At 33.7% G+C, this 17653-nt stretch overlaps 1 protein-coding gene across 2 annotated transcripts in view; it reads right to left on the bottom strand.

The window, feature by feature from the left end:
- SLC30A7 (solute carrier family 30 member 7) overlaps positions 1 to 17653 on the bottom strand; it is an 81949-nt gene that overhangs the window by 48733 nt on the left and 15563 nt on the right. For both annotated transcript variants that reach the window (XM_044238776.1, XM_044238775.1), the window contains exons 3-6: positions 17249 to 17362; positions 13016 to 13103; positions 11856 to 11982; positions 3611 to 3754 (exon numbers count right to left, since the gene is read on the bottom strand). In XM_044238776.1, coding sequence (XP_044094711.1) covers positions 3611 to 3754; positions 11856 to 11982; positions 13016 to 13103; positions 17249 to 17362 — 473 coding nt within the window. The remainder of the gene's footprint in view (positions 1 to 3610; positions 3755 to 11855; positions 11983 to 13015; positions 13104 to 17248; positions 17363 to 17653) is intronic.

The following is a 17653-nucleotide window of genomic DNA, read 5'->3' as shown; positions in this document are numbered from 1 at the left end:
TTTTTTAAATTTAATATAACAATTTAATGGAGATAGACATGGGCAACTTCAAAATGCATCAATGGTACATAATATTTATGAAATTATGATATCAAGCAATCTGGTAAAAAATGGTAAATTAAGAACATAGTGAAAAGTCTCCTGCTATTCATAACATATTTATATTACAGTTTGCTACATTAATTTTACAACTGGTAAACTGAAAAAAAACAAAACTACTGCTGAAAAAGTTACAAGAAGTCCAAGAAATGAAGCCAGGTTAGCACCCAGGGTAACCAGACTGTGGCAAACAAGAGTTTTCCAACAGCTTCTAGATGGATGTGGCAAGCTTTTCAAAGAAAGGAGATAAAATACTTTCGATTTTACCTTTATGATGAAAAAATTTAAAAATACTGTAATTCCTATACTGACCCTGAAGATACTATGAGCTTTAACATCAAAGCAGAAAACATAGGTAAACGATGTAAAAGATCAGCAATATTGAGATCATCAGGAGGTCTGACAAACTTTCTGAACATATTTAACAGAAAGCCTGCCTGGGGTCATGGTTCTTGGCCCACAGTACCAAAGAGCTAACATAGCCTTACTACAGCTTTGATAAGAGACGGTAACAATGCTAGAAGACGTTGCCCAGTGATATGGCACTGCATATGGTGGGGAGAAAGACACAGTCACCTTAAAAAATCGTGCTGATTGTCAAAAGGGTTAACTGTCCTAAAAATCCAGCTCCTGATCAAGGCAAGAGATTTGTCTAAAGGTAGTAGATCCAGATAAAGACAGTAATTTTTGACATAATTATGTGGAAAGGTATATTCTGCTATACTAATATAACGGTTGTATAAAACAACATTAACTTCCACGTACCTATGTAAAATCTGAAAAGTCCTTCTGGACCAAAAAAAATCTGTTATCTGTGGTAGAGACTGGCTACTTGTTTATCACCCATTTCTTCTTCTTCTTTGGTAACAAATAAACTACATTTCCCATGCCCTCTTAAGTTATATATCTAACAGTGTTAAGCAAAGAAATATGACAGGTAGGGTGCCTGGGTATCTCAGTCAGTTACATGTCTGTTTTTGGGTCGGGTCATGATCCCAGATCCTGGGATCTGGTTTGCAGGGAGCCTGCTTCTCCCTCTCCCTCTGCCTGCCACTCCCCCTGATTGTGCTCTCTCTCTCTGTCCAATAAATAAATAAAATTTAAAAAAAGTATGACAGGTAAACCACTTCTAGGCTCATAAAAATGCCCCACATGATATTCTATGTACCCTATCTCCGGGGACATATAGGGAATCCAGTGAAGGATTCCAAGGGTCAAGAATCCCAGGGATGAAAGGAACCTAGATCCCTGAATTGAATGAGAAACACCCACCATCCTTTACCCTGTTAACCCAAGAGCAATATATATACTTTTACTGTTTGGGTCACTGAGATAGGAGCAGTTAAACCAAGCAAACAAAAAACCAGCTAGTTTAACTGACAGTGTAGAATTTATAAATTTATAAATAAATAAATAAATAAATAAATAAATTTAAACAAACAAACAAACAAATAAATAAATAAATAAATAAGAATTTCAATAAATATAAAGCTCACAGTACTTCCCAGTGAGACTATGATGTCTCCCAAAATGGAATCATGGCCCTATTACTTGTGTATCCTCAGATTGCTAATAAACAGTGGAGGCAGAAATAACAGTAAAGAGAAGATTCTGGAGTCAGATTTTCTTTCTTTCTTTCTTTTTTTAAATATTTATTTATTTTACAGAGTATGCAGGGGGTGAGGGGTGAGGGGAAGGGAATGGAGGAAGAATCTCCAGCAGACACCCCACTGAGCAAGGAACCCTATTTAGGGCTCAATCCTATTATCCTGAGATCATGACCAGAGTCAAAATTAAGAGTGGGACACTCAACCAACCTAAAAAACTAGGAGGCAGATGCTTAACCGACTGAGGCACCCAGAAACCACTGGAGTCAGATTTCCTTGTGTTTGAAGCCTAGCATTTCCTTTTACTAGTCACTATGATCTCCATGTGCCCTGAGGTCAAGTAAATTCTTCTTTGCCATTGACCCTTCTCCCCCTTAGCTAAAAAAAAGCTACCTTTCACCTATTTAGATTCTTACTGCAGTGCATTACTCAAGGTATAAAAAAAATTCTAGGGCAACAAACAAGGGGTCAATTGCAAATATTGGTGGTAATGCTACAAAAGTAATGACTCTATTGACCAACCAGCAAAATCCCTTTGTAAGCAATACAGTTTCTAATTGTTTTTAATAGAATTCTAATGAAACTGTCAATCTGTAGATCATCAAAAATAATTCTTGATAACAGATCACTATGTAATTTTTGGAATGTAATTCTGAAGGTGTTCAAAGAATTGACTGGAACTGCTATAAACACAATTTCTTCTATTTAAGGTTTCTTATTACCTACATTATAAAGCTAGAAAATAGGAACAGAATTATTGGCAAAACCTTTTTATATTGATAAATGTAATTTATCCATACACTAATTGAGGAAAAAAAGAGCTCAAATTATCTCACTAAGATATGTATTTTAAGTAAAATGTTGCCTTTTACGATTATACATGTATCAATATTTTTCAAGAAGAATTACTTTAATTGACTTTTAGTAATAACTACAATAACTCCATCCAAAATAAGTGTTTAAATGCTAAATCTTATGTTTCTAGGAAATAAAAAATTTAAATTTATATATGCATTTTATTGCCAAGAAGTAGAACACATGATTAATCAATAACTTAACCTAATATAATCTATTATTATAAAATGTTGGAATGAAAATAAAAATTCAAAGATAAACAAAATGTTGTTAAATTTATAACTGTAAGTTTTTGAATGGGTGAGAGTAGTTCTCAAATCACTAAGTTATTTGGAGTCCACTGAATATATTCCAGAGTAACAGAGAAGTTCCATTCTAGGGGCACCTGGGTAGCTCAGTTGCTTAAGCATTTGACTCTTGGCTTTTTTACAGTATGTTTCTTACAGTTTCTCAAAAAGTTAAAAATGGGACTACCATATAATCCAGTAATCACACTACTGGGTATTTACCCAAAAAATACAAAAGCACTAATATGAAAGGACATATGTACCATTATTTATTGCATCATTTTTTATGGTAGCCAAATTATGGAAGCAACCCAAGTTCCATCCATAGATGGATAAAGAAGATGTGGAAGGGAAGTATCAGGCGATATTTACCAAAAATGACAAAGAAAATGTGCAAAACTGAAAACCCCTATTGTATTTTTATAAGCCTATATGTAGTACAAAAGGCCTTATCATACTTCAAAAAATTATAATTTTCATTTGCTAAAATGTAATTGTTTCTCATTCACTGATACTCATTTAAAATAGTGGCACAAAGTATAATGTAATCACTGAAAAAAAGCTATATCCACGGCATTATACTGAGTTAATTTCATTATATACTAAACATGAATTAGCCCTGGGAGCCATTTAGTCTGATTCATTAGAAAGAATTGATTACAAAACCTTTTCAAGAGACTCTTTCAACTAAGAGAGTAATCTATACAAAAGTTCTGGGTATTTGGAAGGCTGTCCATTTGAAAATATTTTGGCTGTACTCACCATGAGAATGAAAGTGTCCATGCCCATGAGCATGATCATGACTATGTGCAGCACCATGTTTCAATTCGTGACTATGGCAATGATCCCCATGGCCATGTGCCTGATCCAGAACACCATTAAAAAGGGAATGACTGTGTCCATGGCCTAAAAAGTAGTTAGAACAGAAAGTATGTAAAAACATATTATGAAAATGGTTACAATAATACTGACATTAGTGAAAAGAACTAGCTTTAAAAAGAGATTCAATTAAATATTTACTTGTAAAAAGCGTTACAGATTCATTAAAATGGACTGAGTTCCTACCATGGAATATGGGAAAGAAATGAAATATGGAGGGAAGTGGTAGACTTTACTAGAGATGAAAATAAGTGAGAAGTACACAGAAATATTTAGAGATTAGATAATGTTACTCATTCATTCAGAAAATACTTATTTGGAAGATACTATGTTATAGGTACTGTTCCAGGCACTGGGGATAAAGCAGTGAAGACCACAGATAAAAATCTTAGCTAAAACTTTGTGAAGTACTATTATATATACAATCAAAGATGAAACAAAATGTATGCATACGGTCACTTTGAGGCAGAGGCAGGTAAGCTACTGTATTTGATAAAAGATCAGCAGAATTACATTATAGCAGGTAGAATCTTTAGAAAAAAACAAAAACAAAATAATGCTGAATCCTCTGTCCATAGCAGACCTAAAAAGTATTAAACCACCAAAGAAACATCTTATACAAGATATTCCAAAGCACAGAAAAAGATCAGATGTTACCCAACTCAAAAACATCACTAATATTCACAAAAATCCTAAATACCAGTAAACCAAATCCAGTGTTGCATTATATGGAAAATCATGAATAAGGGAGAGATCAACTCCAAAATGGCAGAGAGGTGATACTGGCAAATTAGCTCTCTCTCTAAAACAAGACAAATATAAGGGGCACATCTAAAAATTAACCAGTTCAGAACTCTGGTAATTAACCAAAACCGGAAAACAAACTAAAAAGCACCCATCCAAGAAGAAACTATCAAACTTCCGTAAGACTAGACGGTTTTTGCTATTTTTACTTGGGGCTATTCCTATTTCACCTCCTGTACCAGCTCAACTGACAGTTGCTAAAAGCCAGCAGCACTGTAGACAATGGAGAGATCTGACTTCTTTGGAAGCTGTTAAAAGCAGCATCTCCAGAGCACAGTTAAGTATTTTGTTCAAACTTGCAGTTCCTTAGGAAAACCTCTATTCTCAGTGTGGCGAATATTAGAGTCAGCTCTAAAAATTCAGTGGCCATACACTGTAGGAAAGCAATAAATCCAAGACAGTCATGCAACAAGAAAAACAGCACTATTAGCAATAACAAACTTTGAAGGGAGAGGGCAATGACACCAGTGTCATTATGATATAAAATGTCCAGTTTTCAACAACAAAAATTATAAGACACGCAAAGAAAAATGAAAATATGCCACATACACAGAAAAAGAAAAGCAACCAAGACAAAATGTTCCCAAAGGAGACCCCGATTTTAGACACTTTATTTAAATCAGCCATTATAAATACGTTCAAAGAAATAAAGAAACCCATGTCTAAAGAATGAAAATATAACAACAATAACTCACCAAATAGAGCATATCAATAAAGAGAAATTATTTAAAAAGAACCAAACAAAAAATTCTGGAGTTAAAGAAATATAATAACTGAAATAAAATATTTATTAGAAGTGCTCAACAACAGATCTGAGCTACAGCTAGGCAAACCTAAAGATGGATCAATAGAGACTGTCCACTCTGAGGACCAGAAAAGAAGAAAATTAAGAAAAATAAGCATAGCCTTAGAGACCTGTGGAAAATCAAGTATACCAAATTAAGCATTAAGGAGTCCCCAAAAACCAAAAGAAGTAAGAGACAGAAAAAAGTATCTGAAGGAACAATGGCTAGAAACACCCCAACTTTGATAAAAAAAAAAAAATACTAATCTACACATTCAAGGAACTTAGGGAAATCAAAAAGAATAAACTAAAACAGAGCCATACCTAGAAACATCATAGTCAAATTGATGAATGTCAAGGAGACACTGAAAACTGTACACCAAGATAAAAATAATTTACCATATATAACAGAACTTGACTAAGATTAACTGGTGACTTCTCCATAAAAACGATGGAGGTCAAAAGCCAGTGGGATGACAAAATCAAAATGTTAGAAAAAGACTCAACCAAGAATTCTAAATTCAACTCTCTCCATTCAAAATAAAGGAGAAATAAGATATTACCACATAAATGAAAACACTACCTGCAAATGAAATGAAAGAACACTAAATAGTAACCAAAATCCACACAAAGAAATAAAGAGCACTGGTAAAGGTAATTATGACAGAGGATAAATGTATTTTTAAATTTGTGACTTGTTTCTTCTCCTGTATATTTTGAGAGACAAATGCATTAAGTAATAATTTTAAAACTGTACTGATGAACATCATAAAAACACGCAATTTGTATGATAATAACAGTACAAAGAAGGGAGGTGAATAGGGAAGTATATTGGAGCGAAGGTTTTGCATATTACTAAATTACTATTAATCTGAACTAAACTGATTTAAATTAAGATGGTACTTGTAATCCCCAGGACAACAATTAGGAAAATATTCAAAAATATATAGTAAAAGAAACAAGAGAATTAAAAGGTATACTAAAAAGTATCTACTTAAAAACAGGAACCAGGGAATAGAGTAACAAAAAGGACAGAAGATAAAGAAGACAAATATTATAATGGCAGATGTAAATCCTACCTTAATAGTAATTACATGAGATATAAATTGTTTAAATTTCCCAATCAAAAGACAGAGACTGTCAGAATGGATTAAAAAAATATGATCCAGTTACATTTTGTCTATAGGAGACATACTTTAGAGTCAAAGACATAATAAACAGGTTGAAAGTAAAAAGACAGAAAGAGAAATACACCATGCAAGCAGTTAAAAAAAATAAAAAAAGAGCTGGAACGGTTATCATAATATCACCCAAAATAAACTGTAAGTCAATAATTACTTTAAGAAAAAAAGAACATATATAATAACATGTTCAATCTATCCGGAAGATATGACGATTATAAACATATTGCACTGAACAACACAGCTCAAAATGCATGAACCAAAACCTAAAATAACTGACCGAAAAAATATACAATTCAATAGTAACAGCTGGAGACTTCAATACCTACTTTTAATAATAAATAGATAACGAGGCAGAAGAGCAACAAAAAACTAGAAGATTGAACAACTATGGACAAATTAGATCTAAACAGACACCTACAGAACACAACAGAATACATACTCTTCTCCAGTATATATTTGTCCATACAGATCAAACACTAGGTCATAAAATAAGACTCAGTAAACTGAAAAGAACCTGAAATCCTAAAATTGTATCATCTGATCACAATGGAATTAAATTAGATATCAATGACCGAAGAAAAATGAAAGACAAACTCTTAAATAAGAAATTACAAGGGAAATTGAAAAATACTTTGAGATGAGCAAAAATGAAATGAAAAAACATGACATACCAAACTTACAAATTATATTTCAGCAGTGCTTAGAAAAATATTTCCCTATGACCAAAGGGGCATTCTTTAAAAAAAAAGAAAAAAGAAAAAAAAAATGGATAAACCTTTAACTAAATTAGGCAATAAAAAAATGGCAGAAGGTACAAATTACTAAAACTGGGACAGGAGGACTTCACAACTGACTTTATGGAAATAAAATGAATTTTTTAAAAAGACATACTAAAGTAAACAAATAAAATAATTTAGATGGAATGGACAAACGAACATTCCTAGAAATCAAATGTGAATAGAATTATATAACAAGCAAAAAAAAAAAAAAAAGAATAATTTAAAAACTTCAAAAAAGGATAGCCCAGGCCCAGAAGACTTCATTTGGAACTCTGTAAAGATTTAAAAAATACCAATACTGCACACTCTTCCCTGCCCACCCCCTTAAAAAAAATAAACAGAAGAGAAGGGAACACTTCCCAACTCATTACATAAGACCAGTATTATCCTGATACCAATACCAACCAAAGACAACAAAAGAAAACTACAGGCCCAAATTCCTTAAGAATATAGACACGAAAGTTTTCAACAAAATACTAGCAAACCAAATGAAGCAATATATGAAAAAGATAAACCATGGCCAAATGGAATTTATCCTAAGAGTGAAAAGGTGGTTTAATACCCCAAAACCAAGCAATGTAATACGTCGTCTTAATAGAATAAAGAATAAAAACAAATTGATCATCTCAAAAAATGGAGAAAGTTGTGACAAAACCCAATACCCTTTCGTGATTAAAAAAAAAAAAAAAAAAGACAACAACCTAGTAGACTAGGAATAGAAATGAACTCCCTCAATCTGATAAAGGGCAATTCTGAAAAATACAGGGCTAACATAGCTAACATCATATTTAATGAAGAAGAAGAAAACTTTATCCTAAAGTCAGGAAAAAAAATAAGGATATCCTTTCTCACCACTTTCTATTTACTGAAATGTACGGTACTGAATGTATGTACCAAAGCAGGGCGCCTGGGTGGCTTAGTTGGTTAAGTGTAGGACATTTGGTTTCGGCTTAGGTCATGATCTCAGGGTAATGAGATGGAGCCCTGCCTTGGGCTCCATGTTCGGGGGGAGTCTGCTGGAGATTCTCTTTCTCCCTCTCCCTCTGCTCCTCCCCCCACTGGCATGAGTGCATTCTCTCTATCAAATAAATTTTAAAAAACCCTTTAATATTGTACTGAAACATCTCATCAGGGCACTTAAGCAAGGAAAAAAATTCATATGCAAAAGGAAAAAGTAAAATTATCTCTATTTGCAGATGACATGATACCAAAAAATTCTACAAAATCCACTAAAAATGTATTAGAATATTGAACAACTTCAGCAAAGTGGCAAGATGCAAGATCAATATCCAAAAATGAACTGTAACCCTATACATTAGTAAAGAACAATCAAAAAATGAAATTAAGAAAGCAATCACATTTACAATTAGCAACAACAAAAAAAAGTCTAACTGTAAAGTTAAGAAGTGTGAAACATGTACACTAATCATAATAAAACATGTTGAAAGAAAATAAAGAAGCTATAGTAAATGGGAAGGCATCCCATGTTTATGAATCAGAAGACTTAGAATTGTGGGGCACCTGGGTGGCTCCAGTGGGTGAAGCCTCTGCCTTTAGCTCAGGTCATGATCTCAGGGTCCTGGGATCAAGCCCTACATCGGGCTCTCTGCTCAGCGGGGAGCCTGCTTCCCCCTCTCTCTGCCTGCCTCTCTGCCTACTTGTGATTTCTCCCTCTCTGGCAAATAAATAAATAAACAAATAACTTAAAAAAAAAAAAGACTTAAAATTGCTAACATGACAGTACTTTCCAAATTGATCGACAGATTCGATACAATTTCTATCAAAATCCCAACTGCCCTTTTTTGCAGAAATTGGTAAGCTGATCTTAAAAAAATTTTTTAAAGATTTACTTTAGAGAGAGAGTACACATGCACACATGGGAATGAGCAGAGGGAGTGAATGGAGGAAGAGGAAGAGAGAAATTTAAGCAGACTCTGTGCCGAGCAGAGCGCGGGTCTTGATCTTATGATCCCAACTGAGATCATCACCTGAGCCTAAACCAAGAGTTGGATGCTTAGCCAGATGCACCATCCAAAAGCCCCTATCTGGAAATATATGTAAGTAAAATAATCTTAAATTAGTAAGGAATAGGTAAAATTATCTTAAAAAAGAAGAATAAAGTTGGATAACTCCTATGTTCCAATTTGAAACCTACCTCAAAGGTACATTAAACAAGACAGTAGAATACTAGCATAAGGATAAACATATAGATCAATGAAATAGACTTGAGAATTCGGAATAAACTCTCACATTCATGGTCAACTGATTGTTGACAAGAATGCCAAGACAATTCAGTGGGGTGGGGAGGGATAATCTTTTTAACAAATGGTGCTAAGACAACCAGAAATCTATATATAAGAAAATGATATTGGTCCCATACTTCACATCATATATAAAAATTGACTGAAAATGCATCACACACTTAAATGCAGACCTAAATGGATACATTTTAATGATAAAATTTAAGGATAGTTTCTTAAAAGAAATCTATCAATGTAATTACAAATTTTAAATTAACTAAAGAGAAAAAATGATTACTTTAGATGCAGGAAGAAAAAGTAATATCCTTAACTTGATAAAATAGTTTCATTAGAAACAGACCATGAACATCAGACCAAATGGTAAAATTTCAGTAGCATTCTTCATTGACTTAAGAAGAATGCACATTAAAGTCATCTGGAGAGCATTAAAACATGCTGATGTTTGGGGCATCCTCCACAGAGTCTAACAAAAATGTTCTGGGATAAACCTGGGCATCAGCGTTTTTTTAAGTTACTTGGGTGATCATTCAGGGACACAAGGATACACACCAAGTATATCTAATCAACACTGTGCTAGAGGTCCTAGTTATTCAATAAGACAAGCAGGAATAATAGTTTTTACTCCTAATAGTAATAAAAACATTCAATTACCTAAAAATGAACTGACCAAAAAATAAAGATCTTTATCGAAATAGCTAAGACAATTTAGTAAAAGACATAAAAATTCTTTTATGCATTCCCAGTCAAAATCCCCAAAAGATTTTTCATACAACTTGACAAGCTGATGAAAAAACTAGTTGAGCAAGATAAGCCCAAACAACTTTGAAAGGTAATTTAATATAGGCTAAAAGTGTTCTTTTACCTCAATGGGGTAAAAGGCAGGTTAATAATTGGTGCTTGGAAAACTGCTTATTCACACTGAAAAAAAAACAAAGTTAAGTCGTAACTCACCCCATTATGAAAACAAATTACATACAGATGAAGGAACAAAATGGATGAAGAAAAAACCCTGACATTTTAACAGTATTAAAATATGAGTATATGTTTATGACTTGGGAATAGGAAACTTCTCAAACAAAGTAGAAAACATACCAGAAAAAAAAGTAAGACAGAAACACTAAGACTACATCCAAATTAAGAAACCCTATATAAAAATTTAAAGATAAACCATAGATTGGGAAAAGATGTTTGCAACACAAAAAACAAATGCTTAGTATACAAAATATGTAAAAATTATTATAAATGGATTAACAGGAAGACCATAGAAAAACAAGCAAAATAAACAGACAATTCTAGGAGAGGAAAAACTTGAGTGGCCTAAAAACACAGAAAGATTTTCAACCTCACTACTAATCAGGGAAATAATAAATAAAATGAGATAACATTTTTATCAAAGTGTTAACAAAACAGTGTTAAAGCCATAATAGGTTTTGATGTGAATGGGATGAAATCAGTACTGGCATTCATTGCTGGGGTAAATGTGGATGAGTCATTTTGGAGGGCAATTTGCCATTGTCTATTGAAACTAAAAAACTGTGTTTCCTGTGTTCCAGCAACTCTACGTATATTCCGGCACACTGCAATGCAAAGAACTTTGTGTGGTGATAGACATGTTCTACATCTGCTATCCAATATGATAGCCCTATGTGGCTCCAGAGCACTTGAAACATCACTAGCGTAATTGAAGAAATGAATTTTTAATTTTATTAAATTTAATTAACCATAATTTAAATTTAAATAGCCACATGTGACTAATGGCTACCAAATGGGTCAATACAGTTTTCGAAAAACACTTGCACATGTTCACAAGGATATGCTTCATGTGGAAAGAACTTTAAAGTCTATATACGGAAGACCAATTTAAAAAAGCCATCGTATCCCACACCATGGAGTTTTATGTTAACAAGAGAAGGCAGACTAATGTATACCAAATAGCAAGATCTCAAAGACAGAGGGTATAATGAATTATACCTACATACACTCTAATTTTTAGGAACTAGATTTGTTTTGTGGTTTTTACGTTTATTTGCTGGTTTCATATAAATGGTGTCATACTAAACAGATCAGCTGCAGGGTTCTGGAAGAATCCACACCAAGCTGAGAACATGTGTAATCGTGAGATGGCACTCAGAGGAAAGAACATGGAGAAGGGGGACTGATGGTTCAGGAAGACATTAATAAAAGTCTATTAACATATTATATTTTTTTCATTAAAAATCAACATAGGCTTTAACTTTAAAATTTATCAATTTTCAAAAATGACAATTATGAGGGAAAAGAGAAAAATGAAGAAACGTAGTGTTCTAACCACCATACCAGAGCCATGAGAATGTCCATGACCTCCATGCTTGAAAACAAATATTCCTACTAGGTTTACCACAAACCCAAGAACTGAAACAAGAAGCAGTCTCTCATGGTGTACATCGGGAGGGGCTAATGCTCTCTAGAAAACACATAATACAAACAAAGAGCATTGATATAATCTCTGATTAATCAACTGGTAAAAACAAAAAGTATTCTTTAAAAATTTATTATTTTCAAAATTAAAAGCATTCTGAAAATATATGCCAAGACAGTTTATAGGGAAAAAACAAAAACAAAAACAACAGTGCTCACTTACTGTAGACAAGGTAATAATTACTATTTTTAATTAAAATATTTAAATAAATAAAAAACCAGATATTTAAAAGCATGACTATTTCATCTAAAACCTATCTCTCTTTGGTATCTTAAATAATACTGCCATTCATTTTAAGTTCACTGATCTTTCAATTTTCTCTTTCCTTTTTTTTATTGTACCAAATATTAAAGATTCACCGGCAAAACTCTCAGGTTTTTTTTTTTCCAATTTATTTATTTTCAGAAAAACAGTATTCATTATTTTTTCACCACACCCAGTGCTCCATGCAAGCCGTGCCCTCTATAATACCCACCACCTGGTACCCCAACCTCCCACCCCCCACCACTTCAAACCCCTCAGATTGTTTTTCAGAGTCCATAGTTTCTCATGGTTCACCTCCCCTTCCAATTTACCCAAAATCACATACCCTCCCCAATGTCCATAACCCTACCCCCCTTCTCCCAACCCCCCTCCCCCCAGCAACCCACAGTTTGTTTCATGAGATTAAGAGTCACTTATGGTTTGTCTCCCTCCCTATCCCATCTTGTTTCAGGTTCTTTTTAAGAACTCTTTCCAACAGACCTCACTACCCGGATTGTGCTTTTATTTTTCATAGAGTAAACACTTCATTCATAGCCTATAAAGCACTATCATTTAGTTGTTTTCAATTTCAAGTAGTTTCACATATACTTAATTTTTTCAACTATTTTATAAGTTCCTTTTACATAATTTACCTAACCCGAGACTGTCCTCAATATTTAATAGCGTGAAAGAGCTCTGTAACATATATTTTTAGTTCATAAACATTTTCATTATAGAAATGTAATTTAGTGAGTCTAATCATTATTTACAATACCTCAACTCCTTCTGAGAAAATAAAAAAAGCAGTGAAGATCAAAAATAGGCCATTGACAAAGCCAGCCAGAACTTCCGCTCTAACATACCTAAAGAAGAGCAAAGCAAACAACTGAATTATTATTTCTTAAAAATTAAAAAATAAATTTATACATATTCAGAGGTTCTAAACCATATTTATATGGTTATAAGCAGCCAGCAAAGTCCTAGTATTATAGTAGAATGTGTTTTATTCTACATATATTGTAGAAATGAGGAAATGAATTTAATTATAATGAACTATGTATAATAGCACAATACTGCAAAATACATCCATTTCTACAAGCCAATAAAGACCTTCTTAGAATAAGCAGATTTAGAAAGACCTTTCACAGAAATGTAAATCTCAAGTTGCCCCTGGAGAAGGAAAAACTAGACAAGTTGGCAAAGGAAGGATCTAAAGATAAAAAGGAGAAGAAAAGGACTTGAAAGAGGGGTTTTTCTAACTTACTGGTTGCTTTTTTTCTAAGAATTCCTTACATTTTTTTGTTTTGTAACTTTCTGCTCAAATATTTGGAAAATGGAGCTTTGATCTGGAGAAAAATAAAATTATTTCTGAATTACCCCAGAGATAACTTGAGATTTATATTTCTATCACTCTTTTCTAAGATAAATATATTAAATAAAAACGTTTCAATTACCTATTTTTAGAATCAATTCTAGCTTCACATAATACTAATTAAACTATGTTAAAAATACCTGTCTTTTTCTCCATGGACTTCTGAAGCTTTCTGCTTCCTACCTGCATGAAGCATCGGGGAAAGATTTTATTTTTTCCATAAGGTACTATTTGGCTCAGTTAAAGTCATCAGAAACAACTTTAACTTGGCAGTTTTACATGTCCTAACATTATTCAAAGGGTGCTGACAGCAGTTAATCACTCTGGTCCTTAAACAATATAATAAGAGAATCAGAAACACTGCTTCTTCTAGCTTTCTATGTCAATTTCTAGGTAATACAATTTTTACTATAAGAACTATTTTTAAAGTAAAGAGAACAAACTCTTTAAAAAGCATTCTATTCAGTCCTGTTGGGAGTTTGCTCTGTCAGTACATTCCAACATAGTACATATTTCTCCACTCAGAAATAATGCATACTTCTACCTTCTAACACATATGAATAAATTAAATTTACATAATATTTGTCAAAGCATATGCTTTTTATTTTTCAGGAGAGAACTTTCATTAAATTCAGCTGGCTTTTCATAGTAAACACTGAGGAATTGATCTAATATATCAGCAGGGCTACTAACCTCAAAATGAAAAGCACTTTCTTTTAGCCCACTCTTCTACTCCCATAGCTAATACCTGATGGAAAGCCTTTTGTCCTTGAGTTCCATTAAATTTCAAGATCAAAGGTAGGAATGTTATCCAGGTGTCTTTTTGTCTCTAATGCCTAGCTTAATAGGTGCTCCATAAATTCTGATAAACTGCTGGGCTAAAGTGACTTAACTAAGCTTAATATTTTTGCTAAACTTGGTTGCAGGATTGAAGTGAAAAACGTGAAAACCAGACATACTTGCCTTTACAAATGACTACTTTTACTTGAATACAGTGAGTCTTGGAATGAAAACAGCACATTCATGAAAGTGCTATTGCCTAATGAAGTATGATGGTATCTGAATTCTTTAGCCATGGCAAAAAAAGATACAATGATACATACATACATATAAAGGCATGTACATGTGCATTTATCTACATTCAGACATATATTCTTTTATGTTGGCATTGCTATTTCAAAAACAGGAATGTGACCAGACAGGAAGATGACTTTTCTATAAAGAAATACTGAAAAGTCTTCTGCTTCTCATATTCCTCCTGTACTCTTCTACCAGTCAGTGTGCTGCCATGATCATACTGAACTGGTCGGTTAGGGATTCATCCCCAGGCTTAGCCTATTCGGTGTCACTTTGATGTACTGGTACCTACATTTTACTACTGCTGCTACTCACTACTATAGCAACTATTAATAGTTTCAAATGCTGTATTAGATTTTACTAATTTTTTCCCTTCTCAAAAGAAAAAAGCAAACAAGAAGACAAAACAAGAAATAAAAAGGTGGCAAGAATATCACTCTCCTATATTAACTAGTTAGAGTTGAATAGCTAAAAGCTATGATACTGAGGTATTCAAAGCTGTTCCTAAAAACCATCTTAGAATGGGACACTGTGCTTTATAAATAGAAAACAACAGATACCCTAAGATTTAAGGTACTGATAATTTTAATTGTCACCTACTGCTTATCCTGAACATTTTTAAAATTTTTTTCTGAAAAATTGTTAAGTAAAATATTCTAATCAGATTTTTTATTTATAGTACATATGAACTACTAATTTTCCAACATAAGATTAGAACTTTACATGCAATCTTTCTTTAATGATCCAAAATACACTTGGGAATCTTCTGATTGCATAATGCCATGGAAAATGTTCTCTTCTGAGCTATTTGGATTTATAGATATAGAGATCCCTCACTGTAGTCAATAGAAACAGTATATTAGTGTTTTTTGACTCACTTTTTTAATCTTACAAATAGCCACATCACTTTGGTTATACCCCAAATCAGCAAGTTCTGTCACAGAACTTCATCTATCTTTCTTTCTTTTTTTTTTTTCATCTATCTTTCTTTTGGCACTTGTCACAATGTACAGTTTTTATGGTATTTTTTACAGCATTGTTTCCTCATTAGAGCACAAGTTCCTCCAAGGCAGAAGCCATGTTTTATTCATCTTTAAAAGCAGCAAAGAGCCAGATTCATATGGGCCCTCGATAAATATCTGAAGATAACAAGAGCACATAAAAGAGAAAGTGCATGCGTTCTGGCTTGCGAACAAAAGCGATGGTGGAGAGAAAGAAGAAGCAGTGAGGAAACAAGAGTAAAAGAGAGAACAGGAAACAGTGTGCGTAAGACTGTGGATGTGAGCAGATAGGACAGAAGGAGAGACACTATAAAGGAAAGGGAACCTTCCGGAAGGAGGATTAGTGAAAAAAGGAACGAGACTGGGGAAGGAAGAGAAGAAAGAACTAGGGCTAAGAAGTTAAGAGGGAGGAGGAATAAGAACCTGAGAGAGACACTGGCCGAGGGTAGAGAGAGAGAGAAAAAAAAAAAAAAAAAACAGGAGAAAAGAAAGATAAAAGATGTGTGGGAGAGAGAAAGAGAGGAAGGGGTGTGAAAGGCCAAGGAATAGGGAGAGATCATGAGCAGAGGCACAAGGAACTGGAAAAAAAGAACAAGAGAAGGGAGACGGGAGTTCAGGACAGACGGCAGAGAAGATGAGGATGGAGATGAGAGTGAAAGAGAAAACAGGTAAGAGTGAAGAAAGGAGATAATGTGAGAAAGCACTCACAAGGGAGGGGGACAGAAGAGAAAGAGTCAACAAGTAAGAGATGAGAGAGGAGAACAGGAAAGAGAAAGAAGGTGGAGAGACAGAGAAGGGAGGTATTGCCCCTAAGTGCTATTCACACATAAATATAATTACACTGCAAAATACTCTATGAACTTGAAAAAGAAAACATTCAGGCAGAGTCAATCAAACACTGGACACTCCACTGCTTCTCCCAATCAGAGATGGCAAAAGGCAAACTCTGCCTCTCAATAGTATTAGGCTCAGAAGTGAGACCAGATGTTCCAATATAGTCTCTCCAGCATAAAAACACTCTCCAATATTTGACTAATTATCCAAATTGAGCAAGAGTACGAAAAGAAACATTTTTCATAAAAGCATAGCTTGAAGAGGGTAAATAATATAAAATCATATCAGGAAATGATAACTTTAAATAAGTCAGTAACAAAATATCCCTCTAAAAAAGAAACATGACCATTTTTATATACTGAAAGTTTCTTCTTCTTCCCCAACCCCCCAAAATAGGTTAAGCAAAAATTTTCACTTAAAATTTTTTGGTAAAACCAAGATGTCCTATCTCTAAGCAAAAGAACGCAAAAGAACTTAGATGCAAAAAAAAAAAAAAGTACATGCTGTAGATTCCAATTAAACACTGTTCCAAAACAGGTGAAACGAATCCACCGAGTTAGGGAGTACTGCACAGGAAAGACCCAGAAGGAGGCGATGGGGGGCAGGCGGGTTAAGGGCTCAAGTTACACAAATGTGTTCAATTTGTGAAAATTCATGTGCTTAAGATTTGTATTTTTTATGTATTTCTTATGCTTTAATAAAAAGGTTTTTAAAAAAATCTTACCCATAAGAGAAAGCATCATTATCTCTCCATTTTGAAATAACAGATGCTGCCAATCCAGCCAAAATGGCAGTGCTATCGAAAAACATGTGAAAAGAGTCGGAAATCAAGCCTAAGCTGTAAAAGAACAGACATATTGGCATATTATAATAGTAACCAAATAGTAAACATCCTTCTCTAAATTTTCTCAATGTCCTTCTGCTTATCAGGAACTAATCTTCTAAAAAGACAACCTTGAAATACCATATATAGAAAAATATTAAGGACAAATTTTAAACACCTAAGAAGGAAATCCTAACTACCCTTGTCCAAGGGGGAAAAAAAACAGCTTCTACTCAAAGAGGGGTAAAAACAAAGCTAGCTGCCACTGGAGAAGGGGCAGGAATTTGTCCACCCTCTGGTCACTGG

Source organism: Neovison vison, chromosome 2 (genome assembly GCF_020171115.1).
Source record: "Neovison vison isolate M4711 chromosome 2, ASM_NN_V1, whole genome shotgun sequence".
NCBI lineage: Eukaryota > Metazoa > Chordata > Mammalia > Carnivora > Mustelidae > Neogale > Neogale vison.
Note: the sequence above shows the minus strand (reverse complement) of the source record. Positions and strands in the feature narration are given on the sequence as shown.